The sequence below is a fragment of the Halichoeres trimaculatus genome, unplaced genomic scaffold (genome assembly GCF_033239565.1).
Source record: "Halichoeres trimaculatus isolate MK-OKI-2021-1 unplaced genomic scaffold, fHalTri1.1 fHalTri1_scaffold_6, whole genome shotgun sequence".
Classification (NCBI taxonomy): Eukaryota; Metazoa; Chordata; class Actinopteri; order Labriformes; family Labridae; genus Halichoeres; species Halichoeres trimaculatus.
The window spans coordinates 5,030,826-5,058,024 of record NW_027437184.1 but is presented as its reverse complement, the minus strand read 5'-3'; the positions used below and the strand labels follow the sequence as shown (position 1 = coordinate 5,058,024).

At 40.2% G+C, this 27,199-nt stretch overlaps 1 protein-coding gene across 1 annotated transcript in view; it reads right to left on the bottom strand.

Annotated features, from left to right (window-relative positions):
* The window catches only part of stk32a (serine/threonine kinase 32A), a 129,000-nt gene that overhangs the window by 73,966 nt on the left and 27,835 nt on the right, over positions 1-27,199 (bottom strand). The window contains exon 5 of the mRNA XM_074672660.1: positions 13,407-13,580. Coding sequence (XP_074528761.1) covers positions 13,407-13,580 — 174 coding nt within the window. The remainder of the gene's footprint in view (positions 1-13,406; positions 13,581-27,199) is intronic.

Genomic DNA, 27,199 nt, shown 5'->3' with positions numbered 1-27,199 from the left:
TTGAGTGCCTCCCAAATTTAGGGTAATCAGTGGACTTTAAAGTAGCTTTTTTCAACACTGACCCAGGATGTTTTAATGCTAGTCAGGTAGAGATGATACAAATAAAACCACCTGTCTCAACAAGTTGTTTTTGCTAAGTGGTATCAAATTTTTATACTTACCGCTTCTGAGATATCTTACATTTTTTGAGTACTAGTTATGAGTATGAAGTAGCCGTCCTTAGCAATAGAAAGTATTTTAATTGATTCATGTAACACTTCCTTTTTTCCTTTTTTTGTGAAGGCTCCATATCTGCCTCAGAGGAATGTGTTTCTGGTTATCTGGCTCGCATTGCCAGCAGTTTAATCAGAGCCTCTTTCATGGCCCTGCTGCCTCAGTGGCTCTCTGCTCCACTCCAGAATAAAAAGCACAGAGCTGTTTGAGATCGCGCCGCTCCCTTTGTGTCACGGAGCAGAGTTGGAGGAGCCGTGGTGGCCCCAGAAAGCCCGCAGCTCAGCTCCTTCACACACTCAAAATAAGCTCATAAACACACAAACACTGATACAGTTTGTGCACACACTCCCAGACACACACAGTGTCAGAACCCCTCAGTTCTAAGTACCTACGCCCACCAGCCACAGCCGATCGAGTCAGACAGCTTCTGCCTTTGAACGTGAACTGAAAGCCCGACTGCGCCCACAGAGGCTAACGGCTGCGTGCCTCTTCCACTCTTTCTTCTCTCTGTTAAAGAGAAGCAGCTCTGACAGGTGTAACGGCAGCACAGGTGTACACATGTGTCTGTCTGCCGCCATGTTTACGCTCACAGGCAGTCGTCATATGTGTGTGTGTGCGACAGCAGCGACTCCAGAGCTGAGAGATGTTCATTTCTAATTCATTAACACGTACCGAGTGTGTCAGCCTGACAAAAGTCGGGCGTGACAGGTCTCCAGTCTAACTCTGAGCTGATTTTTTTTTTTGGGAGAGTGCCGAAAGCAGCCAGTCGGCACTAAAAAACCAAGGCCAAAGCTCACATCACAATTACCAGTGATGAATAATTCACTGAGTCAGAAACATTCAAAGGGTGTTGCACAAAAAAACGTTAGCTCTCTCCACTGTCTCCGCCTGTAGCTCTGTCTCTGTCTCCCCGTCTGCTTTCCTGCCAAAGTCTCTCTTCTTTGTCCTACAGGCAGACACGTGAGTCAGATACACAAGCAGGCAATTAGTGATGTTTTTGGAGCAGACTCGTCGGTAAACATTCTATCATGTTCGGAGTGAAAAACCTCCTCCCAATCGTCTAATCTACTGCTGCATCTTCAGGGAGATTTTGACAAAGATAATGCCTGATTTTGCGTGGTAGAAAAATCAAACAGCACCAACTGGCACCTCGATCTGTATTTATGGAATATGAGGGAATAATCTCCCCCTCCTTCCCGTCCCTCCCGTCCTCTCGCTGTCTCACTCCTGGCTCTACTTTTTTCTTCTTCTTCTGCTGGGAAATAAAACATTAACACGCCCCATGAATAAGGAATACTTCACTTGAAGACACGACAAATGCTTCCCCATTTCCAGACGCTGATGGGAACTTAAAGCAATGACTTCGCCTTCCTCTTTGCAATCTGCAGGACAGATTTTTATCTCATTGCTCCAAGAAACATCCACAAGTATAGACCCACTGAGACTGTTCACCTTCAATTAAGCAGAAAGGTGAATTAAGACCGTATTCCCCTTTGGCAGCTTGGCAGAAAGCCTCTGTAGGGGAGGGGGATGATGGAGCAAATAAATTATTTGAAGCAGAGCCATGTCTTGCATCACATCCCCAGAGAGGCAGATCCTGCAGTATTGAGACTAAGAAGTTTGAATGAGGGAGAGGAATTAAAAGTAACGCTGATTGGGAAAAGGGCAAAGTGGAAATGAGAGCGATCATGAGGTGAAGGACGGCGCCGTATTCTGTGTCTGTTGTTGTTTATGTGTCCGAGGGAAATCGAGGAGGGGAGAGGAGATCATAGCTTCAAAAGAGAATCCTCTACGGCTCTAATTCAATTGGCTCTGCAACAGCTGGGTCTCTCCACGCTTCAGTTAATTTGATGAGATATATAATCTGAATAAATAGAGTGGACAATTTCCATGGTGTCTGCTCTCAGTACTTTCAGTCTTATTGAACTTTCTGACTGTGGCTTCAACTTAAGCTTGAAATACTCGTCAAATATATTTTCTTCACTGACAGAAAGAAAAGTCTTTGACAGAAGTTGTTCAGATCTGAAGCGGGTGAACTATGGGGTACCTCAAGGAAGCGGTCTAGGGCCACTCCTGTTCATGATCTTTCACAATTAATCTTCCTTCTTCATTGGCTCTTTGCATAAAGAGCTCAAACCCTGAAACTCATGTTCCCAAGCTTGAAATCCAAGATGGTCACTCCCAGTATCAACAGGAGAAAACCTCAAACAGTGTTTCTTCCAATCTTGGTTCTGTTTTGGTTAAATAAAAACCCATAAAACAATAGTATCATGTATGTTCTATCCATGGAGCCGTTGACATTGTCATTGCCTGGCGTTAGCTTACATTGCTATCAACAACAAGAGCTAATGGCTAAGCGTTTTCAACTCTGTTTCAAAAGGTATCTGATAGGGGTGGGGCCATGTGCTTTTCACGCGGTTCCATTCTTTTAAGATTTTTGGGGTGCCGATTAGATTTAAATTGCGATTCTTTGATATTTATGATTTTGAGTTTGCTGTTTTAACACCAGACCATGTGAAAAAGTTAAATGTCTCAGACTATATCAGGAGCCATATTTTCCTATATAAGCACATGAGTCAGAGAGAAACATTTCACCTCTGTTGGAGAAAAGTGGTAACTTTTTTCCAATCCAGTTTATAAACAAAGATTGACATGAAGAATAAAAAAAAAACATTTTTATTGACAAAGAATCCCGATTTTGTTATTGTCAAATAAAAAATGTAAGTATATCGATTTTCAAATTTTTTTCTCCACTTCAAACAAAAGCGTTCAATATTTGCTGATAACTCAAAAATTATTTGAAGACCCCTAGCCCCAAGCTGCTGCCCCCCACCCACCCGCCAACATTAGACTATCAGAGAAGGAGCGAGCACTACACACTGATCACACAGACTGTATAAAACATGGACGTACCCGTCTGTTCCTGATATCGCAAAATTAAACCAATCCGTGGATATGACACAGGCTTTGAGTTTCCTGTCTTTATTGACAATAAACTGAGAACAAATCTTTTACAGGTGTTTTAAATTATGGACATTCTTGCTCTCATTTGCACAGATTAGTGACTTTTCATTTTTATTAAAGTCTAGTTTTGTTTTGATAACAGGTGTGTAGAAAGGGGGGTTAATTGTAACTTTATGTCATGTCATGTCATGTTGTCTTGTAACCGCTTCTGGATGCCTTGAGTTTCCCTCGAGATATAAAAAAAAGTATCATTGTGTGTATGTATGCATGTATGTTTGTCTCTATCTATAGGGCACTCGTCAGTCACGTGAGCTAAGTTGTGTCTCTAATTGAACAATCAAATCATCTTCTAATATCTTCTAAACCACCAAGTTCGCACAGTGATAGTGAAATCATTGTTTTAGATCCAAGCCGGTTTTTGAACCAGGCTGTAAAGGTGTTTTTTAAATGCTGTAAAATTGTGTTTTTTGGGTTGGTGTGTGCACGGTTTCTAGTCTTTCTGCAGCCAGCCTCAAGCTGATCCTCGGGGAACAACAACGTTTAGCACTTTTGCATAGACTTCATTTTTACTGACCGGATGTTGCCCCTTGGTTGATCATCAGAGTTACTTCTTCAGGTGACAAAGCTTTCCACTGACTGTTGCTCTGTGGAGAGCGCCCCCTTTCTGCTGCATGCCTCACTCCCACATGGCTATGCTTAGTTGTTGACTTGTGATATGCTCGCCAAACCTTGCAGAGTTTGCACAGCACCTCATTTTTATTTTCTCGAAGGAGCTCCCACTTTTCCCAATCCATTATCGAGCCTCTCCTCATTCTTATTCTGGCTGTAAAACCTCAAACCTCGTGCCTCCTGACCTAGCTCTGCTCATTGTGCCCGTTTGCTGTTGTGGTCAAGTTAAATTCGATCTGGTTTGGACACGGTTTGTTTTATTTTGAAAGTCTGGGGATGTTTTAAGGTGATTTCTATGCACAACTTCCTGTCCTACTTTACCTGCTTTTCCTGCTTTTTTGTTAAACTGATACAGCACAGCTTCAGCATTCAGCAAAAATTGAACTGTTGCTTTATGTTGCAACCTGCTGCAGCCAGACTGCAACGAAACATTATTGCCCATCCCTTGTATCTAGGGTTGTAAAAGTAAGCAGTGCAATGTCGATGACACATCACTGCACTGGGTATGAAATAAGTCCTTTAAGTTCATCTTTTCACAAATTGAAGCAGCATCTCATTTGACAGTTTAAGCTTTTTCGCTTGATTTATTCCTTATTTCCTTTCTGCTGTTTGCTGAGAACCGCTTTGAAAAACATCTTGGTGATTTAAATCAATGTACATTAACATGAAAGTGTGCATCATCTATGTTCCTTCCCACAGTCATGACTCACTAAATGGACTTCCGTCTTGGCTGTTTAACGTCTGTCTCCATCCATCAATCATCCTTCAATTAGCCTCTTAACCACTTTAATGGGGAGTGTGGTTTCGAAGTGAAACTCTGAGGCATATCGACTCATTAAGAACGTCTGCCGCCTTTCCATTACCAAGATTTCAGGAGGCAACATAATGCACCTGAGGATTCATCCAGAGGTTATTGTTGTTGATTTCAAAGAGGCTGCGGTAACCTTCATGAGCGTGCACACACACACCTCCCACTGTCACACACTTGCCACTTACCTTTCCACTTGTTTAGAGAGACTCATCAAGCCTCTGAGGAGGTCATCTAATTGAGACTCATTCTGTTGTTCATGATTCAAAGTCCACAGAGAGCCCAGGGTTGAAAACATGAAGGAAACATGCTCGAATGGGGTTGGCCTGGATATGTGTAACATGACACCTTCTAGGTCAAGTATATTCCCAGAATAATGACTAAAAATGATAATACTCCTCCATTTCCAGGATTATATTTCACCAACATAAGATGATTATTCCAACATTACTAAAAAAGGTTTTAGTAGAAACGTGGCAGCTGTTGTAAAGTCACTGTGTTCCCAGATGTCAGCAGCTACAGGCAAAATTACTTACTTCTCATGAATGTTAACAAACTCGTGACTGCTGTAATTTTCACATTACTGTTCACAAACGGTTTAAAGAAAATCTTAATACGAGAAGCTTTAGTACAGTACATCTTGTACTTTATTTAAAGCTCAGAGTCTCCTGTGCCCATCCCTTCGAGTTGATTTTCCATCCACGTACCAACAAGGTGAGCTGAACCTAGTTAACCCCACATCAACTCCTTCAGGTGATTCAAACTTTCTGTGCAGTAGGAAAAGCTGTTTATTAAAATAAACAGTCTATGTTTAAAACAGATTTCTGTTGCGTTCACTTCTGTTTTATTTCTAAAATGAGTCTAAGCACAACTACAGATGGAGACAAGGTGTTTTTGTTATATTTAACAGCAGTTTATCAGGAATCGCTTCTGCCTGTAGGCCCAACTTTTATTTTCACTGTACTGCAAAATGATGTTGTATGCAGACGATATCATTTTATATACATATCTCAACTCAAAACAGCATTGCATGTAAAAAAAAAAGGCACAAACTCTGTGTGTATCTGCATTAATTCACTTGTTACAGAATCAAATCAACCTGTAAATTATGAACAATTTATCTTTAAAAAAGCAAATACCAACAATTGAGTAGCCAGGCTGTCAAAGCTTAAGTTGTCAAAAACTGAATTAAAGTTCAACTTTTACTCGACAACAAAGCTTGACTCTTTGGGATCTACTCTTGATTGTTTATGTGTTTTTTTTATTCTAATCTTGCTGCTGTCACTCTTTGACTAAATAAACCTAAAACAGTTACCTGCTCATTTCTGAAAATAGTGTTAGATGTTTGGTCGGAACTTGAGGACACTTGGAATAGGGCTGCACGGTATTGGGAAAAAGTAATACAGCAATATTTTTATTTCCTGTGATATTTTCTAAAGTTTGCTACTTCTTTCTGTTCAACTGAATTCTCCCTGAAGCGATAAGATATACATAACAAATTGCCTCTGTCTCTCTGCATTTGAATGTTATGAACATAAGCAAAGAGTCTTAATCATACTAAGTTACATGTTAATCATACATGTTAACATGCTGCGCCCTCCAGGCTGCCCAGGAGAGCCAGAGAGACACAGCAGGAGCGCACACAGGAAGGCTGAGCAGAAGTGAAGTGGCTCTCAGAGCTTATCCTCCTCCTGCTTTTTGCCTTTTTTGTAGACTTAAATAATCTTTTGCCAAAGATGTGAATCAATGAAAAGTAATGTTTAGAGACATTTCAAGAACAAGCACAATGTGTATCTAATTTTTCACCATGGATTAAAAAAAGCCATTTCTTCAGGCAGCAAAACAAACTTCAAGCAAAAGATGACTTGGGCATTAAACCACGGCTGTTTCAGGTTTTATGGCAGATAATGACATCATAAGGCGTGGGAAAGACGTAAAAAAAACCAATAAAATAAACTATCAGAAGATTGAAACTTACAGCTTGAGAGCTTCTCCACGCTCATTTTTTTTTTTCTAAATCTCGTGTAGTAAAACGTGACTTCAAAGTAAACCAGAGGTGTGGACTCGAGTAATGTGACTTAGACTCAAGTCAGACTTTTGATGACTTTTGATGACTTTGGACTCGACTTGGCGATATCATCAAAGACTTGCAACTCGACTTGGACTTTGACATCAGTGGCTCAGATTTACTGACTTGAAAATACTTGTGTTTTTTTAAGAGAGTGTGCAAAAGAAAATGTGTCCCCAATTCAAAGTATTCAACAAATGTGACCGTAATTCTGTCAATTCAGGAGAAGAAATTTTCCCACGAAATTTGCCTCATTGAATGCATCTATTAAGATCCAATCAGGTTTGAGAACAAACAACAAGGGTTGGGATTACATTTCTGTGAGGGCCACACTGCTCAAGAGTGACAGTTAGCGTATTATCTGCACTACAAGGCGCTTCGGAATATAGGGCGCACCTTCAATGAATGGCCTATTTGAAAACTGTTTTCATATATAGGGACCCCCGCATTATAAGGCGCATAGAGTAGAAGCTACAGTAGTGGCTGGGGTTGCGTTATGCATCCACTAGATAGAGCTGCGCTAAAGGGAATGTCAACAAAAACGTCAATAAGTCAGTCAAACTCAGGCTACATCCACACGGAGCTGCACATTTTCCTATCAAACCATTTTCTGTGCCGTTTTCAAATAAAGTGCGCTGTAAAGACGAAGCCGTTTCTGCCGTCCACAAAAGCCGTTTCCAGAGAACTCTTTAAATGCCAGAGCTTTGGGGGGCGCTGTATTGCTCTGACAATAAACAAGAGAAGAAGCCCGGGCCAGCCTGTGAGCTAATGTTAGCACTTAGCAGAATTCATCTTTACAGGTTCTTACTGCTTACCACTGTTACTCCAACAACACTCCCTGACTACAGTAGCCATGATTAACCAATATCGATCCACATATAAGGCACATCGGATTATAAGGCGCACTGTCGGCTTTTGAGAAAACTGAAGGCTTTTAGGTGCGCCTTATGGTGCGGAAATTACGGTACCCACAATGAGGATAATTTCATTCATGTTCTCAAATTACGGACTTAGACTTGAGTCAGACTCGACTTTGGACTCGACTTGGCAATTTCATCAAGGACTCGGAAGTCAACTTGGACTTGGACATCAATGACTCGCGACTTGACTCAGATTTGTAAATCTTTACTTGTGACTTGAGACTTGGGATTAAAGACTTGAGAGTTACTTGAGACATGCAAAGCAATGGCTTGCTCCCACCTCTGGTGTAAACAAACATGACAGACGAACGGAAAGAAGCAATGACGTCTGTTTTCAGCATCTCAGATTTTGAAAACAACACACAAAAAAGTAAAACAATTTTGGAAAAAGTCGTTGAGATGGCTGGGATATGGGCTGTATGAGTAACAGTATGAAGGATTTTATGTCTTGTGTTTTTAATTCAAGGTCTTGTTTCCAAAACTGCTGGTATCCTACCTTAATGGATGTACGGAGAATTGTGCCGACAAGTATGATGGATTTAAATGATCTAATGACAAATTCAATGATACTTTTGTGTCTGATAATGATTTGTTTCCAGGTCTTTCTCTGATCTTTTGTCTCTGATGAGATCTACTGAATGAACAGATCTGTAATAAAACACATCAGTGCCTCTTTTGTGGACTTTCAGCCGACATATCAAAGCCTTCCTCTGCCATACTTTAAAGTCTCTCAGTCAACCTTGTAAAGGACAAAATTACCATATCATCATGTTGCGTGTCATTTATGTCATTATCATCATTACCCCACTCATCATCATCATCATCTTTAAAATAATTAACGACCAAAGGAAGACGAGTCTGTACATCCGGCAGTAACACACATGCTCACAGGTACATCAGCACTAACACGTCACTCACTGTAACAAGTCAACATCTGAGCGAGGAAATTAGACATCCAATTCCTACAAGACGAGCCGAGAGCGACTTTCAGCTCCTCTTCCCATCTGACAGTAATGAATGCAGATTGAAAAGATGTTGATTCCATCTAAACAAACGCCTCCAACACCTGCGCATCAAGTGACAAGTCTGTTCTCCCCGAGCGCCGAAATAGAAACATGATTTAAATATTCATAGACCTCAACGGACAGACTGAATGGGAAAATTAATAACGCGTCCAATGTACTTCCCTCACTCCCACTTTTTCAGTGGACAAGAGCAAGTGGTCGGCTTTATGTTAAATAGCGTAATTTGTTATCTGTGGGTGTTGATAAATGAGTGTTCTCCGCAGCAGTGATGTTTCCTATTAGTCATGATCTGAGAAGGACTCTCTTTCTATGTTTACCTCTTTGCTCATTCCACAGTGTGGAGGAGTAGGTCTGACAAAAAGTGCTTTACAGATTAAAGCAAAGCACCGCCCAGACTCTAATGGTCCATTTCAAACCACCCAGTATCATAAGGACACAAAGGAATACAACATGTTGTTCTGTCGTAGCTGTGAGTATCAGTCGAGTGATGTTGATTCTTTGAATCATCAGATACATCAGAAGAAGCACGACTGGGCTCAGTTTCTGGTTTTCATCTCCAGCATCAATTTGCTATTTTTAAGCTACTTAATAGAAATCAATGTGTTTGATTGGCTTTTCCTATGGTCCATGCTCCTGTTAACTAAAGCATGATTAATGTTTTCATCTGGGTGATTCCATGCATGTGATTAAGGTTAAAAAGGCCATGGGTTTGGCTTAATTGAAAAAAAGCCATTATTATTCCCTCATGCTATCAAGTGGTCTAAGAGCCTAGATCAAGGGTCTGACTCTTTTGCAGTGGCTCCTTGTAGCTTTAATTTTTTTTATTGAAATATAGAATTTTTATTTGTCTTACAGAGGGTATTGATGATAAAAGACTTTGACACCAAATAAAATCATTCATCAACATCTTGTTGAACTAAAACTTCATCCCATCTGTCAATAAAGCCTGCCACCGCTCTACACCACCTCCTACAACATCAACAGCCCACCAACTTTCCATGCACCTGTGGCTAACCTCAAGTTTCACAGCCCTGGGAAGAAAACTACATCTACAAAAAGACTAATCTGGAAGAAAATACAGATTTTGATTCTGTGGGGATTCATTGAACTGCCAACATGCCAGCTTAATTAACCTGCTTGATACGTGGGAAGGCAGTGGTAGACAACAAAATATGGGTTTAGTGAAATTATCAATGTGTTCTCAAATTCAAGAATTCTTTTTAACATTTTGGAATTTTGGAAATTTCTAAAAAAAAAAAAAAAAAAAAAAAAAAAAAAAAAAAAATTGAACTTAAGCATACTTCTGAAGTTTTACAAATTTTGAAATTCTAGCAAATTAATGAAAAAATACAAATTTTTCAAATTTAAGCACGTTTCTGAAACTTAATAATAAAATTCAGCAAATTTGTTTAAAAAATTACATTTTTTTTAATTGAAGCATATTTCTGAAATTTTAAAAGAAATTGAAATTCTTGCAAATTTATAAAAAAAAATTCTTTTTTAATTGAAGCATATTCCTGAAATTTTAGAAATTTTGAAATTTAAGCATATTTATAAAACATTACAAACTTTTGAAATTCAAGCCCATTTTGGAAATTTTAAAAATTTTGAAATTCTAGCAATTTAATAAAAAATACAAATTTTTCAAATTTAGGCATATTTCTAAAATTTTTTAAAAAATTGAAATTTTAGCAAATTCTGAAATTCAGCAAATTTATACAATGAAAACAAAATTTTTCAAATTTAAGCATATTTGTTAAATTTTAAAAATTTGTCAAATTTTAGCAAATTTATAAAATTTGGAAACTTTACAAATTTTTTGAAAGCTTGACATTTTTAAATTCTGAAAGTTTATAAAATAAGAAAAAAATGACAATATTTTGGATTTAAAAATTTTTAAAGTATGTGTGTTGTGTTTTTCCCTGTAAAATTCGTTATTTTGTTAACTATTGGTCTGTTAGCCTTTTTTATTGAAGACATTTTCAAAATATCAACAATGCATTTGGTAATATTTGCTTTGGCTCAGATAAGGGTTTATGAAGTAAATCATAAATGGAAGTGGATGTTTGTTGTTTTTGTGTTTTGTCTCAGTATCAGAAACACTTTAAGTGGGTCTTGGCTCTTCTACTTTTCTATATTACTTCTTTACAGAGCTGGTAGCTCACATTGTGATACACTGTCCTATTTGGAGCACTGGTAATCCAGATTTGGTAACCTTGAAAACTGACCCCCAGATCAGGGTGATCTAATCCAATGTTGCTTTGAAAAACTGGCATGAAACTAAAACAGATTACCCAATCTTGGATTGCAAAAAAATGGGTTTTCCAAATCGGGATCATTTTGATCCAGATTAAATTCTTTGAACAATAGATCTAGCATAGAGCATGAGACCTGCTAATGAAAAGAAAGTAGTGAAACTAAAAATAGAATATTCTATTTAATTGTTTCAGGAGCTTCTAACTCAAACACGGACAAATATAGTTTATAAAGTCACTTGGAAATGATAAATAAGTCATATTTTCAGACAGAAATCACCTGGACTCATCAGTGAGTTGCAAATTGTTTTTTCACTTTTGAGTTTTTCTACAGCAGAACTTTAAAAATGAGGAATAAAACACCCTGAAACAAGTTTCTTTCAATATTTCCTCTCAAAGTATATTAGATTTTACGTAATTACAGTCAGCGCATATGGGGTGCTAGACAGAAACGTAGATATAAACTGTGTGCTTTCCTCAATCTCCCACACTGAAGTCCCACATTTGACTTTTGTTAAACAACAATAAGACGCTTTCAGGGCTGGAAAGAACAGCTGGGAGTGTTTCAGAAAAATTTAGTGCATAAAAAGGCTTCTTTATTTGTGTATCTGACTTGCATGCTCCTCCTGTGAAAAGAGGAAAAGTGGGGGCAGTTTTTTACTTTAAGCTCAGTTAATATTTAAAATGTATTTTGGCAGCATTATTTGCTGTAACAGGATATCCAAAGCCCTTCAAGCCGCTTCAAGAACTTAAAATAATAATTTTGGGCTCTAGCCATGTCTTTCTTGGCGGAGCCAGTGGGTGGCACTGCCATCGCTGCAGTTACTCCTGCCCAAAAAGCACTTAACCTGCTTTCTCAAGATTAGACAAGGCATCGACACAGCAGCACAGACAGAATTGGTGCATTTCCTGATGGCCATGGTCTGCAGCTCAGGGTAAACTGTTGTGTCAGGTGGGACCTTGATGTCACGACAGTTTGACCTTTCTTCACAGCGGAGGAGCAGTCATATTAGAAAGTATTATTGGAGTGGACAGCCAAGGAGAAAAGAACACTGGGGTACTTAATGCTCAAACTGCGCCCAGGGAAAACAAGGGAGGGGGTATAAACGGCGGTGGTGAGTGCTTCAGAAACTGCTCAAGGAATATTTCTCGTGTTATTTGTGCATTACAGGGTGGGCCAGGAAGATTTATCCATAGTTTTTTTCGCACTATCCAAAAATGCTTGCAGACAAACATAATAGACATTGAACACAGTTTCTCTACTTTATTCTCTGTTACCAAAAAGATTTACATCTCAATATGGCCGCCCTTTTCCTTTATCATAGCCTGGAGACAACCTGGCACTGCTTGGCATGAGTGCCGCACTGTCTCTACATCAAGTTTTGACCATGACTTCATCAGAGCTGTCTTCAAAGCGGTGACACTGCTGGGAGATACTCTTGAGACCTCCCTCTCCAGGATAGACCAGATAGCAAAGTCCATTGGATTGATGTCTGGACTTGACGGAGGCCACATGTTCTTGTCCCAGAAGCCAGGAAAGTGCTGCTTGCACCAGGCCTGTGTGACATTGGATGTGTGAAGACATACTGGTTTCCAAACGCATTGGTACACCAAGGCAACACTTTTTCTTCAAGCATTTGAAGGTACACCTGGCTGTTCACTTTCACACCCTCCTGAATGAAGACCAAAGGAGACTTTGAGCCATCAGATGCAACAGCAGCCCACACCATAACTCCAGCTGGCTTCTGACTACCAAAATATGACCAAACTATGTGCATAAACCCTGTCATTCTGGGAATCGACCACTGCCTGAACGGTGAAGATCTTCTCATCAGACCAAACCAGGACTTTGTCTGCGGCACTCTGGATCTCCTGCAGCATCATTTTCCTCCTGTCAAGCTGTTTTTCTTTAGAAGCGGCTGAAATCAGTTGTCTGTGTTGCATTTTTAGTGCTTTCAGTCTGAGATCCTGTTTGACGATTCTTCTTAGTGAAGTTCTTGAGATGTTCACTTCCTTTGCTGTTGCCCTCATGCTCCTGTGAGGATTCCTTTGGATTCTCTTCCTCACCATCTCAACAACCCTTATGGTCCGGACTGGACGTTTTCTTCCAGGGATTGGCTTGCTGCTGGTATTTCCAGTCTCCTTGTATCGTTTCATGACATTGTTGACAGTCTTACAACAAACATTCACCTTTTTCATGATTTGCATTGTTGTCAGTTCAGCCTCCTTCAAGACCATAATCTGGTCGTGCTTACCTTTCGATGCCATACTTGACAATCATTAGGAGTAAACAAATTAACTCAGGTACATCAAAAGCTATGCCTTTTAAGAGAAACTATCCAAAATTTTAAGTTTCTAGGACAAAAGCTAAGCAAACAAAGTAGAGATAAATGATGGGTAAATCTTTCTGGCCCACCCTGTATTAAAGAAACTACAACACAATAAAGTGCCTAAATGGGTTTAAAGAAAGGGGAATCATCTCACCTGTGTATGATACGCTTGCTGCGCAGGTATCCCAGAGCCAGAGCCAACTCGCTGATGTAGAGTTTCACCGTGCTCTCTGAGAAGTGGACGTTCTGCTGGAGGTGGTAACGCAGGTCTCCTCCCAAGAGCAAGTCCACCACCATAAACATGTCCTCCTCATCCTGGAAGGAGTACCTGTCGAAGAGGAGACAGGCGTGAGCTCAGGGTGAGGAAGACCAGATCGTTACAAGGACACAAGGTGAAGACGAAGAGACGAAGATGACTCAGACAGGAGGGGAAATGGAAATTGGTAGATGCATATCAGGGGGATAAAGGAAGGCAGAAATCAGAAATGAGACGGAGAATAACATCGGTGACAGGAATAATATGAAATGAGAAAAGCCGTAGTCGGCAGAGTGGGAGTATTGGAGGTAATGTAAATATAGAGATATGAATGAGGTGGAAAATGAAGCAGAGATGAAAAGGAAGAAGAGGCAGAGTGACAAGAAAGCCGCAGCTGAGAGTCACGTCTGCCCAAAAACTGTAAAAGAAGAGCTCTCCCAATAAAAATAGCACAAAGGCCTCTGTAAAGAGACGGGGGAATCTTTCTGAGAGACTTCTGAGACAGACAAAGGTTTTCCTTACTTTCTGTGGTGCTGCAATGTGGAAGACACCACAAATCATAAACATTAAAACACAATAACAAGTGCAAATAGAGTTCACGTCTGCCCATGAACACTTCAGTCAGGTTGCGTTCACTAAAAACTACACATCGTTGTTTCATGTTGAGCTTAATAGAGATGCAGGTCTCTGAGGGTGGATGCTGCTCGACTCTACGTGACTTAAAGAAAAATGTATAAGCTGAGAAATGCCGGAGGCAAAGCTCATTATCCTGTCTTCAAGGAAAACTCAGACTTTACAATCTGCTACACAAACAGCTGTGTTACTGAAGGAGGGATCAGACAGGTACCACAGGGCTCTGATTGAGATTAAGTTAGCCTTAAAGATGTTTTCATTCTGTCTTGAGTGTTCATGTCTGTATGTTTGCACAGCTCTGGTGGACAGCGTGGCTCCCCTATTTACCATTTAACATTGTACGGTTTTGAAGCCAAAGTCTGAGTAGTAGAGACTATGAGGGACTCAGAGAGTATCTGAGTGGAGCCTGGTGACAACAATTTTTTTTTTTTTCCTTTCTGGAGTCTTATCTCTTCTTGACTGTACCTTCTGACATATTTTACAATCCCTGAAAAAAATACACAAGAATGGCAGCTTTCAATCATCGTTAAACGTGACGTAAAACCTTGTTTTAACCTCTTATGACTAATGAAAACAAAACTCTTCAGAAAAAAGAGGACTTGAATACAAGGCAGGAAAATAATATCATCAAATCACCACAGCAATTGGACATGAGAAACATTTCTACGAGGTGTATTAATTTTTTAAAGTTTGACCACAGCCCAACTGGAATGACTGGGGAGATGGAGTTTTTGACCTATACTGCAGCCAGCCACCAGGGGGAGCAGTTTTCAGCACATAATCAGCTGTTTCTCATCCCACAAATGCACGTTCCCTTAAAATGTGGCACCATTCAAAAGTAGGGATGTCCCAATCCAACACACTGATCAGTATCAGCGCCAGATATGGCTATTTTTGGAGGATTGGATAGTACCGGATTTTGTAATGTGATTGAGACTGATCCAGTTTTCACTTGTTTTCGGCACTGTCAAGCTTTATGTTTCAAACTCGAGAGTCTATCAATAAAATGAAGAGTGAGGTTACGTTAGCTCTGCTTGGTGAGGTTGGAGTTGGTAGATGAGCGCTGGTGGGACATAACCAGGATTTACCAACGTTACATGTTGCAGACATGTCTTCGAGCACCAGGCTGTAAGGAACACTAAAAAGCCAGCTCACTTTCTAGACCAGGGGTCCCCAAACTTTTTCCCATCAGGGCCAAACAACTTTTCCCTTCTCTGATGGTGGGCCAGGGTCAGTTTGTAAAAAAAAGTGTGACGATCACAGAGGTGTCCAAACAAATAGTTATTGTTTCCCAGAAAGCCACAGATAACCAAATATTAATAACCCTTTCTGGGATCTTGATGGGAAAAAAATCAGAAAATAAATAATGACAATTTTAATGAAATATATAACACTATTTATGAAATATGTAATAATTAAATAACCCTTTTCAGGTTTTTCACAGAAAAAAAGACCATGAAATATTAACTTTCTTATACACACTACTGTTTGCAGCTCTCTCTCATTAACTTCACTGTGAAAACCAGATAGCAACCAGGCTAAGAAACCAAACTAAGTGAGACAACACCTACCAGCACAATACATTTCACTAACAGTATGGTCGTATAACAGGATTTTTTTTTGAGGGAGGGGTTTCAGATAGGGCACAAACTGCAGAAGCGTGGAATAGAAAGTTATGTTCTATGCATGTGTTAGTCTCGATCACGTGGCCAGACTGAAAAAAAAAATCATAATGCGCCTCTGGTATTGTTCAGTTTGGGGACCACTGTTCTAGACACTGAACTACAATTTAGGGATGTCCCGATAGCGGTCAGCGTACCAGGTCGGGACATGCAGGCGCCTGATATGGCTATTTTTATGAGGATTGGATAGCATCAGATTTTTTTCTACATCATTGACCGATCCAGTTTTCATGAGTTTTCAGCACCGTTACACTTTGCGGCTGTTTTAAATCAAGCCATGTTGCAAACATGTCCGCTACTTTTCTCTGGAAAGCAATGATAGTAAAACAACATCTTGCAACATTTGTAAAGTGGGTAAAGGGCTCACTTAAATACAACAAATATGATGCATCATTTACAGAATTACCCAACGGAGTACGGGATTTATCAAAGGAAAGGTATCGGTATTGGCAAAACATATGAAAAAATCGTATCAGAAGTCAAAAGATCTGTATCGGGACATCTCTATTTAAAAGACAAACAGGCTTTCCAATGGTATGAGATTTACTGTCAAAGAGCAAACACATACTTCTTACTTTTTGTGCAAAGTTATAGTTGATGCAGCCAAAAGTTACATTTAAAAATTTCACAAATACAGAAACACTTTCATCAAATCACAACAATTATCTCATTATTCTTGTTTTTCTCTATGAGACAGTTTTCCTGCGCTCATACTGGGATGTTCTTGGTGCTAACACTCTGTGTGGTCATCCATCTCCTCCTCCATCCATCAAACCCTGTCACGCACAGTAAGCTTGTAACAGCACGCCACCCACTTCATCACCAATTGAGAAGCCGCCGCACAAATCATCATTGATTTTACATGCCGAGCGTCCCACAAGAGCCACTTTTTCTCTTCCCTCCTCTAAACGATGAGCTAATTAGTTTCTCTCCCACAAGAAACTTCATTAATGCAGAAATAATATTTAAAAAGGTGCAGCAGGAACTGTTTCCTCGCCTGCCCAGAGCAGCGTTCTGTGTAACAACATCCTAAATGAAGTAAATGAGAGTTAAAAAAACTGCTTCTCTCAGGCCCTCTGTCCTGCTCTGAAATAAGCTACTATTTCGCTGAATACCAGAGCATCTTTTCAGCCCGCTAAGGTTTCCACTGGCAGATACTTTCCTGTAAGGACTATAATCTTTGCTCAAATTCAACCTTCAGTGACCGAGGGCGCTTTTTCTGCCACGTTGGTGAACTCCCTTCTCCAATAAACTGGAGGTGGTGCTTTTCCTGCAGTAGGTGGATGGATGGGCATTGATTGAGCTGACTCAAAACTGTCTGCTAAGGCTCAGATAATGCTGAGACCACTTAACATCTGATTGCCGATGGCTTCCGAGTGTGGAAAGACTATCTGTTTGATGCCTGTCCTGAAGACGCACACACACTCGCCAAAGTCACAAAGCGGTGCAGGATGATTTACATCTTCACACACACACACACAGATTTCCTCCTTTCATCATTAACCAATAAATATTATGCTGAAATACTTAAAACTAGCAAAAAGCAACACGGCGTCTTGGATTTGAATAAGTCGCTCTGATCCAAACACAGATGTACGCAGACATCACATCAACAAACAGATCTCAGCTTCTAAATTTCAGTTTAGAAAGAAATAAAAGAGATGAGAGAGGGCCAGCCCTCCCCACTTAGAGAGTGTAATACAGTACGGCTGAATGGATGGGAGCAGCTGCAATGCTATCAGTCATTCAGACAAGCTGCAATGACTAAGCCACGCCTGCAGACTCTCCAAAGTTTTGGCTAAGTTTGTGTGTTTCTGGGTTTGTGTGGGCACGACAGAAAGGAGGAGAAAGGAGGGATAAGTCTCCCTGGAAAGGTTTTCTAAGTCTAGGAGGAGAAAGGGGCAGTATCCTTTAACTGGATAAGCGCTTATTTAATGGGATGATAAATGTTGGACCAATATTCCTGATGGTCATTTTATGCAAACTATAAAAGTGATCTGACACCACACGTGTAGCTGCATTGATTGACCAGCAGTTGGATGCAGGTGGAGAGAAGGTGTCGGTAGTTCCCTCCAAGTACGGACACGAGTAGCTTTGGCTTTACTTTTTCTACAAACACACCATAAATATGTGTTGGCTGCATGCTTTATACACAAGGTCACAATCTTTACACTTTGTCATGTGGGACGACCGCTTCTTTCTCTGCTCTGTTCTGTGCTGTGAAGAGCAGGCAATTTAAAAATAAAGCATCTTCTTTAAAATATAACTGTCTACAACACATGATTTAAAAGACAAATGTAACTCAAATATAAAACTTCATTCATTTCAATGACATAGAAACACAAAAAGGTTGGCTTTTAATTGCAACAATTAAAGTAACAACAATAAAACAAATGACTGACTCAAATCGTTATGAATATTATCATTAGTTGTGGACTGTTTGCATTAAATGCATTTCAATCTTAGTGAGGCTGGTGTTTACTTTGATGACTTTGCATCCAGAAAATGCTTTGTGCATGCGCAGATGTGTGCATCTGTAAAAGGCTTGTTTCAGTGTTAAAAGAGATGGTACCATGCTTTGATAACTGAACATATCCTTGTGACTGTGAGGGAGTGGAAGAGTAGGCGATTTTTTATACTGGACATAAACACAGCAGCCTTTTTTCAAGGTACTGGTACTCGCAAAGGCAGCTGATATGCAAGGCAAAAAATGTTATGTCCAGTAAGTCCTCCTTGCCAGTAGTTAGGGATGGGTACCGAATTAGGTACTTTTATAGGTACTGACCAAATCCTGTCAAAAGTACCGGGTATCGATTCACATAAAACCAAAAGGTACCATGTTTAGGTACCTAAATGCATCCTTATGACAGTGAGGGAGTGGAAGAGTAGAAGATTTTCCATGCTAGAAATAAACGCAACATTGCAAGGTTTTGTATTGAAAAATAAATATGTCAAATTGAAACTTTTTGATATTTTATTATTAAACAAATTGACATTTTTTACCACATAAACACAAAAAAGTACCGAAACTTGGTACCGTTGAGTTCCGGTACCGATTGCCAGGTACTAGGCATCTGTACCGTATCATTTCAAATGTGAAAGGTACCCATCCCTACCAGTAGTTGCCACCACTTGCTGCAGATTAACACCACAGCAAATATGCGTCAGGTCCATAGACTGTAAAGAAAAATGGACGTCATCTTGCTTGCACAAAAACTCCCCCCGGTGGCTGGCTGCAGTATAGGTCAAAAAATCCATCTCCCCAGTCATTCCAAATGGGCTGTGGTCAAGCTTTAAAAAATTAATACACCTCGTTGAAATGTTTCTCACATCCGATTGCTGTGGTGATTTGAAGATATCATTTGGCTGTCTTGTATTCAAGTCCTCTTTTTTCCGAAAAGTTCGTTTTCATTAGTTATACGAGGTTAAAAACAAGGTTTTACGTCATGTTTGATGATGACTGACAGCTGACGTTCTCGTGTATTTTTTTCTGGGATTGTGAAATATGTCGAGAGTTAGAGTCAAGAAGTGATTAGGCTCACAACAATAATTTTTTTGTTACCTGCCTCCACTCAGAATCCCTCACAGTCTCTACTGCACAGGCTCTGGCTGTACCTGTGACGGGGGAATTTTGGCTTCAAAACTGTACGATGGTAAACTGTGGAGCCATGCTGTCCACTCTTTATACAGTCTATGGTTGATACCAGCCTTTTTTCAAGGTATTGGTACTCACAAAGGCAGCTGATATGCAAGGAAAAAAATGTTATGTCCAGTAAGTCCTCCTTGCCAGTAGTTGCCAGTAGCTGCCACTACTTGCTGCAGTTTAACACCACAGAAAATATGTCTCAGGTCCTGTTCGGACAACTTGAATGAACCAGGGAGAGTTAACAGTTAAACTGTTTTACTTTTGCACTTCAGTTTATTTAAAGCAAACTTGAACTGAGTGACTGTGCTGTCTTTGATCAAAGTGATGTATTACTCATGGGGCTGCAGTGAGTCAGTGGAGGATACAGATGTTGTCTACCTTCCCACTAGAAAGGATTTTTTATGTACTTTTATTGTACTTTTTATTATGTGTAATAGTGTTGTAGTGCAAAAGTGTTGAGGGCTGCGATACTTTTGTAATATTTTCTGAAAAAGGGCACTGTGTTGTGTTATGAATATGTGTTTAATGTCATGTCTTTTCAAAAAAATAAAAAAAATAAATAAATAAATTTGGGGAAAAACTGATATTGGTCTGAAAAAAGGGGCATTGAACATACCAAATTGTACATAAATATGCTAAATTGAAAAAACTTTAGGTTTTATTATCAAACAAATAATTATTTGTTACCAAATAAACACACACAAAAATACTGAAAATTGGTACAGTTGAGTATAAACACCGATTGCCAGGTGCCGGGGATCGTTAGCGAAACATTTGAAATGTGAAAGGTACCCATCATTAGAGAGGCTGTCAAAATGAAATTCTGCTTAGGGCATGCACAATGCAAGCATGACGATTTAAGTGTTGCACATCTGTGCTGTTAGCTCGTGCTATAGAAATGTCATTTACCGTCTTCAGTGCTGCCATAATGGGGTCAACATTTCTGCAAAGCCTGATTGATATGTTGTTTAAATACAGTCCCATTCCCATGTTGTGTCTGCTCTGAAGCACAGGCACCTTTCATACGCTCTTGTATCTCTGGTGAATGGCTACTACCACAATGCTTTAATGCTCTACTACCTGAATGTAAACAAGCACAGATGACAGATGGCAGTATTTTGATATTAAAAACAGAGATACATTTTTATTTAGGCTTAGTGTTTAGTGAAACTGGGGTACAACCACACAACCAGAGCAGCAACAAAGAGGATAAAAAGCTAGTAGAGCTAGCCCTGCTAACATTAGCAACACGTGGCAAATGAACTACATAGTGATCCTATGCTTACCCAAGTTAAATTTTGTGTATTTCTGACAGCTTTCTGAGTTTTTTCTGCCCTTTAGAGGAAATTCAAATTTCCGTTTGACTGTCGAGAAAACTTGTCGCCCCAGAACATCCTGAGAATCTACCAATTACCCAGTTTGGAAAGTAGGAGGAAAAGTTTCTGTCAGTGCGGTGATACACTTTAAAGTTGAAGCCTCCGCAGTGAAACATTCACGGCAGCATTTTTCCTGAAGTATTCAGAAAGACAGATACCTATTCTACAGTTTCATGTTAGAAATCCCCCCAATCCCACAAATAATAAGCAAGAATGAAAGAACTCGAGCCTTTTAACGAGGAGACAGAATCACTTAAAAGCAGCTTATTCTAAAGAGAGGTATTCCCACACAGCGCCTCCACATACTCAGATCAGGGAAATATCAAAGTTCCAGCTGCTTTCATTAGATGTGAGGGGGAGATACCCATGGCGACAGAGTGGATCAATGTGTGTGTTTGTGTGTGAGCATGGAAATGAGAAGTGTGTGTTCTGGAAAGTGATGACACTGGCACTAAGAAGGAAAGCAGAGATCAAACGGTCGTCATAATAACATCACATTCTCTAAAAAATGAAAGCGAAGCAGCTCTTTGATACCAGATTTGTAGATTTCACTTCCAACTCTGGGGTTTGGAAAGAAACTTTGTTTTAATTTGAATTTTCCATTTCTGGATAAACTGTGAACGGCTGTCTGTGAAATGCTTGTTGCAGGGTGTGAGCTGACTTTAGATTTGATGGCCCATCACCAGGCCGCTGAAAGCTGCACATACGATGAGACAACAAACTTCTAAGAGGTTTAAAGACTCAGATTGTGCTTTGTTTTTAGATTATTTAACTGTCTATTAATCATTGACACACATGTATAGAGGGCCATAGAAGACGACTGAGCAGGATTAACCCTGTAAAAGTTTCCATTCCATTCTTTAAGGAAAATCCTGCAGACTCTACCTTTGGGTGGTTGCTAGCAAGATTGCAAACTCATCAAAAATGGTGCTTAAAAGACACACAGAGGCCTGGGACGATAGCCAATAATTCAATTAATCGCACAATAAATTAAATGAACTAAATAATTTTGCCTCAATATATTGCTATGTGCTATGTGTGTCGTTTTCCTCGTCCTTCGCCTCCAAAGGCTGGATGACGGGCTAACATAAACACACAGAGTGCTAGAAGTGAGTCTTGTGGGCTCATCAGGGGCAACACAGGTTAACGTAGTGCACTGCAAAATATAAGAGTACTAAATTTGATGGAAAAATATCTTAAAACTAGTGAAATTATCTGTCCATGCAGCAAGACCATTTCACATGACTAGAAATTTTAAAATAGAAATAGAAATAGAAAATACTTTATTTATCCCCGAGGGGAAATTCAGGAGTCACCGCAGCATTTAAGAAAACAAAAGTAAGAAAGAGTATAGAAAGTGCAAAAAAGCTCCATAAGAAATTAGATGACGACATCCCGTCCACCACTCGTCCACCACTCTCCAGCCCAGCCAGTCTCCACCTCCACAGGGTCCAGGACTGAGCCTCCCCAGCAGTCTGTTCAGTCTCTGTCTCCTGGATCCTGTCTGCTCACAGCAGGCGAAGCTCCTCCAATGTGTCGCCGGCGTCCGATGTCAGCTCCGTCAGCCACGTCCATGAACAGCATGATGCCGCTGGATTAGCACAGCTAGCTCGTCCATCCCCCGGAGCGAGATCCCACGTTCCCAACAACGATGGATGGAAGGACAGGTCCACGTCGTCACCTCCCAGCTCACATCCGAGAACCAGCACGTCGTCCTCACCTCCTCCTCCTCAGCTCGAGGGAAATCATCAAGCCCTACACTAGTTAGCATTGACATGCTACAGGCTGCTAACAGCTAATTTTGCATGTAAACAATGCAGCCATGGTTACATGTAGGATCTCCAGACAAACACAGGAGAAAAGTAGTAAAAAATATCTCCAAAGCCACAAAAAGTTTGGTGTCCGTGACCGACAATGAACCACACAAAGTGATGATCCACTCCAAATACAAAGATGACGAAAAAGAGACAAAAAAATTACAAGAAACGGACAAAGACGAGAGAGCTGCTGCAACAGGCAGCTACTTGGGCAGCGCCAAGACTGATAAATCTAGAAACAAGATGGCCTCGATAAGCATTCTCAGATCTAAAAAGAAATATAAGACAATGAGAGACAATATCATGAAATCTAAACATGAAATCAATAAAATACTGCTCTCAAACCAATTAAAAATGCTCTTGATTTGAGACAGGAAATTTATTCCATATCAGTATCGGAACCAGAAAAGTTGGATTGGTGTATCCCTACTAGACACAGCGACACGCGAAGGATATTGCTGATCAAAATGAAAATCCAGACAGTTAAAAAACGTTTTCCTCTGATAGCCCCACAAAAAAACAGACCAGTGCAATTTGTATTCTTAGATTTTGTAGCACCACATTCCTCTGTTGTCATCAGGGTCTTGCAGAATTCACACTGAAATCTTTAAGTAAACTACCACATGAAAAGTTACGCCATGTATCAGCTTGTTTAACAACACTTTAATTTTATCCTTCCTCCCATTACTGGACAAACCGTTGGGTTTGTGAGCCTTCCAGCCGGTCTAATGGAGGAGAAAACCAGCTCTCATGCTTGGCTGATGTTGGTCTGTTTTCTGTCCCACAAGTCTTTGCGACTGAAAGAAAAGGAGAGGTGGTAAAAGCTTATTGTCAGGGGAAGTTGTTTTGTCTGATGAGCAAACAAGACAAAGTGACGCGCTGCAGTCTGTCACATGGATGCTCAGGAACAAAGCCAACAGCGGGAGTAATGACGGTTAACCACACGATGAGGGGAAACGCAGCGCCATGATTACTCATGTATCCAGGCCTCAGGCAGCTTCATAAAGTTACCTCATCTTTTATTCGGACGTGGACACTTTTTTAATTTGATGTTGTTATATTCACTTTGTTAAAACATTAAACAACCAACATCTGCACACTTAACACATACAGCATATAACCCATAAGGTATCTTTTCCCTGCTTCAGCAATCTACTGTATGCATGCATGCTTATTATTACCCTCAATAATGAGTGTTAAGCGTTAAACATTCTGTATGTACGATATTACAGCTGCAAATCAACGTCCTCCCTCTGGGCCAACTGACCTGCTGCTAACTGAGCTTTTTATTTTATGCTCTTTCAGCGATAAACGGGGTGTAAATTGGTCTCCTGTGACAATTAGAACAATCTCCTTCCTAAAAAGAGCTCCCTCTGTCTCTCTCATTCAGACAGGGCTCTGCTGAACTTTAAAACTGTCTGAATGTGAATGAAGGCTCCTCTGGCCCGCTGCCACTGCTGTCAAACTGAATTAGAAATGGCCCTCATTATGTTGTTCAGCATAGCTAGGGGTCACCAAAGTCACTCTGGTTATCATTAATATGACAACGTAAAGTCTGTCTGTATGACTAATATGATCTGAATGGACCTCTTTAATGTTGAAGCTGTGTCTCTGAGTTTAAAAACTTAGGTAGGAAACGGTGCCAACGTCGCAGATGAGCAGCTGTAACCACATGAACCAATTTACACTCTGACTGCGTCACTCACCCTAAATAACAGATACCATGTGTTTTAAATCTGGGTGTTGATTGTTTGGGGTGAAACTGTAACAAAGTGGTTGATGTTTCTCAGTTTCTGTGGTCAGGTTGGATTTTCCCAGGAGAACATGAATTCATTCACGGTACGTCGACTGGAAGTCCCTCAAGCCCCGTTTCCACCAAGCGGTTCAGTCCGGTTCATCACGCATTTTGTGGCATTTCCATTGACTAATCCTGGGACAGATCTTCAAATTACTGAATTACAGTCCCACTTTATGATACTCCTATTTGTAGGGGGGCTAGACTAAATCGATCCAACCCCAGAAGGTGGAGCTTCAACACTGCAGTCCATTGATAGGTCAAACAAATCATCACTTCCTGTGCGACAGCAGCTGCATTTCTCTACAGCCTTCTCTGAAACAAAACTTGATTGTTCTTTGTATCAAAGAGCTACATGCCAATCACAAAAAACATGAAATGCTGGATGTCTTCCATTGTTGCTCTTTGTTTACTGTGTCCCGTTTTTCTTCTTGATTGGATTTATTAGTGGAGTAAAATGTGTCGCACATAGACTGTATAAAACATGGACGTAGTCTCCCAGTCGTCATCCGTCTGTTTCTGAAACAGTAAATGAAGCACATAAGCTAAAGCGGCCATATTGGTAGTGGCAAGGGCTTCACCAACAGCCATAGGGCGTCTGTCAGTCACATGACCCTGAGCTGTGCCTCTGATTGGGCGAGCTTGCGATCCTAATATCCTCTGAACGGCCAAGTTGGAAAAAAATTCACCCCCCGTACAGTGTGTGCTGATAGTAAAACTAGCGACTCAGATAGGAGACGTTTTTTGAACCAGACTGTAAAAAGGTTAATTTCTGCTTTGAAATCGGCTTTTTTTGGCTTGGTGTGTCTGTGACTTCCTGTTTGTGTACTTCCAGAGCCAGCCTCAAGTGGACACTCGAGAAACAGCAGATTTTAGCTCTTCAGCATTGTCTCATATTCTTAGACCAGAGGTTACTGCTTGGTGTCGCACTGCTACGGCATCAAGCTATTATGAAACTGATGCTTGCACACCACCTACCACGAGGGGGCACAGTTGGGTGTGGAAACACAAACAGGATCAGGCTTAACGGATCTGACCTGTACCTAGGGATGGGTACCAAATTAGGTACTTTTATAGGTACCAACCAAATTCTGTCAAAAGTGCCAGGTGCCCAGTCACGAAAAATCAAAAGGTACCATGTTTAGGTACCTGAATGCATCCTTGTGACTGTAAAGGAGTGGAAGAGTAGGTGATTTTCCATGATGGACATGAACACAGCATTGCAAGGTTATACACTGAAGAAAAAGTATGTTAAATTGATTTTTTCAATATATTTTGTTATTAAACAAATTGATATATTTTACCACATAAACACAAGAAAGTATCAAAAATTGGTACCATTGAGTACTGGTACCGATTACCAGGTACCGGGCATCAGTACTGTATTGTTTCAAATGCAAAAGGTACCTACCCCTAATAACAACAAATGAATATATCAACTTGTTGCTTTGGATCCGGTAAAAAAATTGTCCATGGGGTTAAAAAGTAGATCTGCTCTCCATTTCGAAACAAATTTGGATTTTGGCAAGAGTCAAGTCTTGCAGCAATGGGTAATGGTGCATTAAGGCCAACGATATCACTGCAATTAACAAGTGATAGGTAGTTATCAAAGCAAATTTAAGCTATTAATATTTATTCTCATGGCTATGCGATGACGCTCAGTATCTTTTGTGTCATTCACAGGCGTGTCAAAAGTATTCACATTCATCACTCAAGAAGTATAGATGCTAGAGTTTAAGACAAGTTTGTAGAAGTTGAAGTATCAACTCAAGCTTTTTACTTAAGTAGAAGTGTTGAAGTACTGGTTTCAAAACTACTTAAAGTATAAAAGTAAAAGTAATGTCCGTTACGTCGTTGCTGAAGTGTGGCTTGATTTGTGTCATGAGCGGGCGTGATAGATTGGGTACAAACCAATTGGGTGTTGGGATGGTATTACGTTTATACATTTCATTTATCCACAATCAAATTGATATTTAACGGATGACGTGATTTCAGCGATTTTAGGATAGGTTTTTACTTTTTTTGGTGTGTCTTTTTGAACAATGGCTATTTTTAAAACATGCAGAGTAAAAAGTACAGATATTAGCCTGAAAATGTAAGGAGAAGAGGTAAAAAGTTTGCTAAAAAAATAATTATTCATGTAAAATATCTATTCCCAAAATTGTAACTTAAGTAAGGTAAAAGTATTTTGACTTAGTTACTTGACACCTCTGGTCGTTCATAATGAAAGCACATTTTGTTAAAAGAACAGGAAACTAAGTGACCCTGCTGAAACCCAGTGTGCAAGGCAAAACGAGAGCATCACAAACCTTTTCCTTGGAATATCTCAAAATCTAAAAAAAAAACTTGGGTACCTGACCCCGAAAAATGTCATGGCAGTTTATTTTTTTACCTTTACCCAAAGAGTATGCCCAAAACTAGAAAAATACAGAAAATGTTGCAGAGAAGCAGCAGTAGAGTCAATGATGCTCTCCACTTGTGTTTGCAGCTGCGACAGACTGATTAAGACAGACAGCCACTGAACTGAAGAATAAGTTCTCGAGCATCCATTAGCAGCTGTTTCTCCGTGCCTCTAACAGGATTTGGGATGGAGTGCAGAGAACAGCAGTCAGAGTGCAGATTAACACCTGTACATTATGTTGAAATAGTGCAGACTGTTCATTAGCCTTACTGGCACCTGGTGTCTCTCCAACTCTCTTATCCTCTCCTGTCTTCTCCCATCCTCCCCCTCTCTGTCTCGCT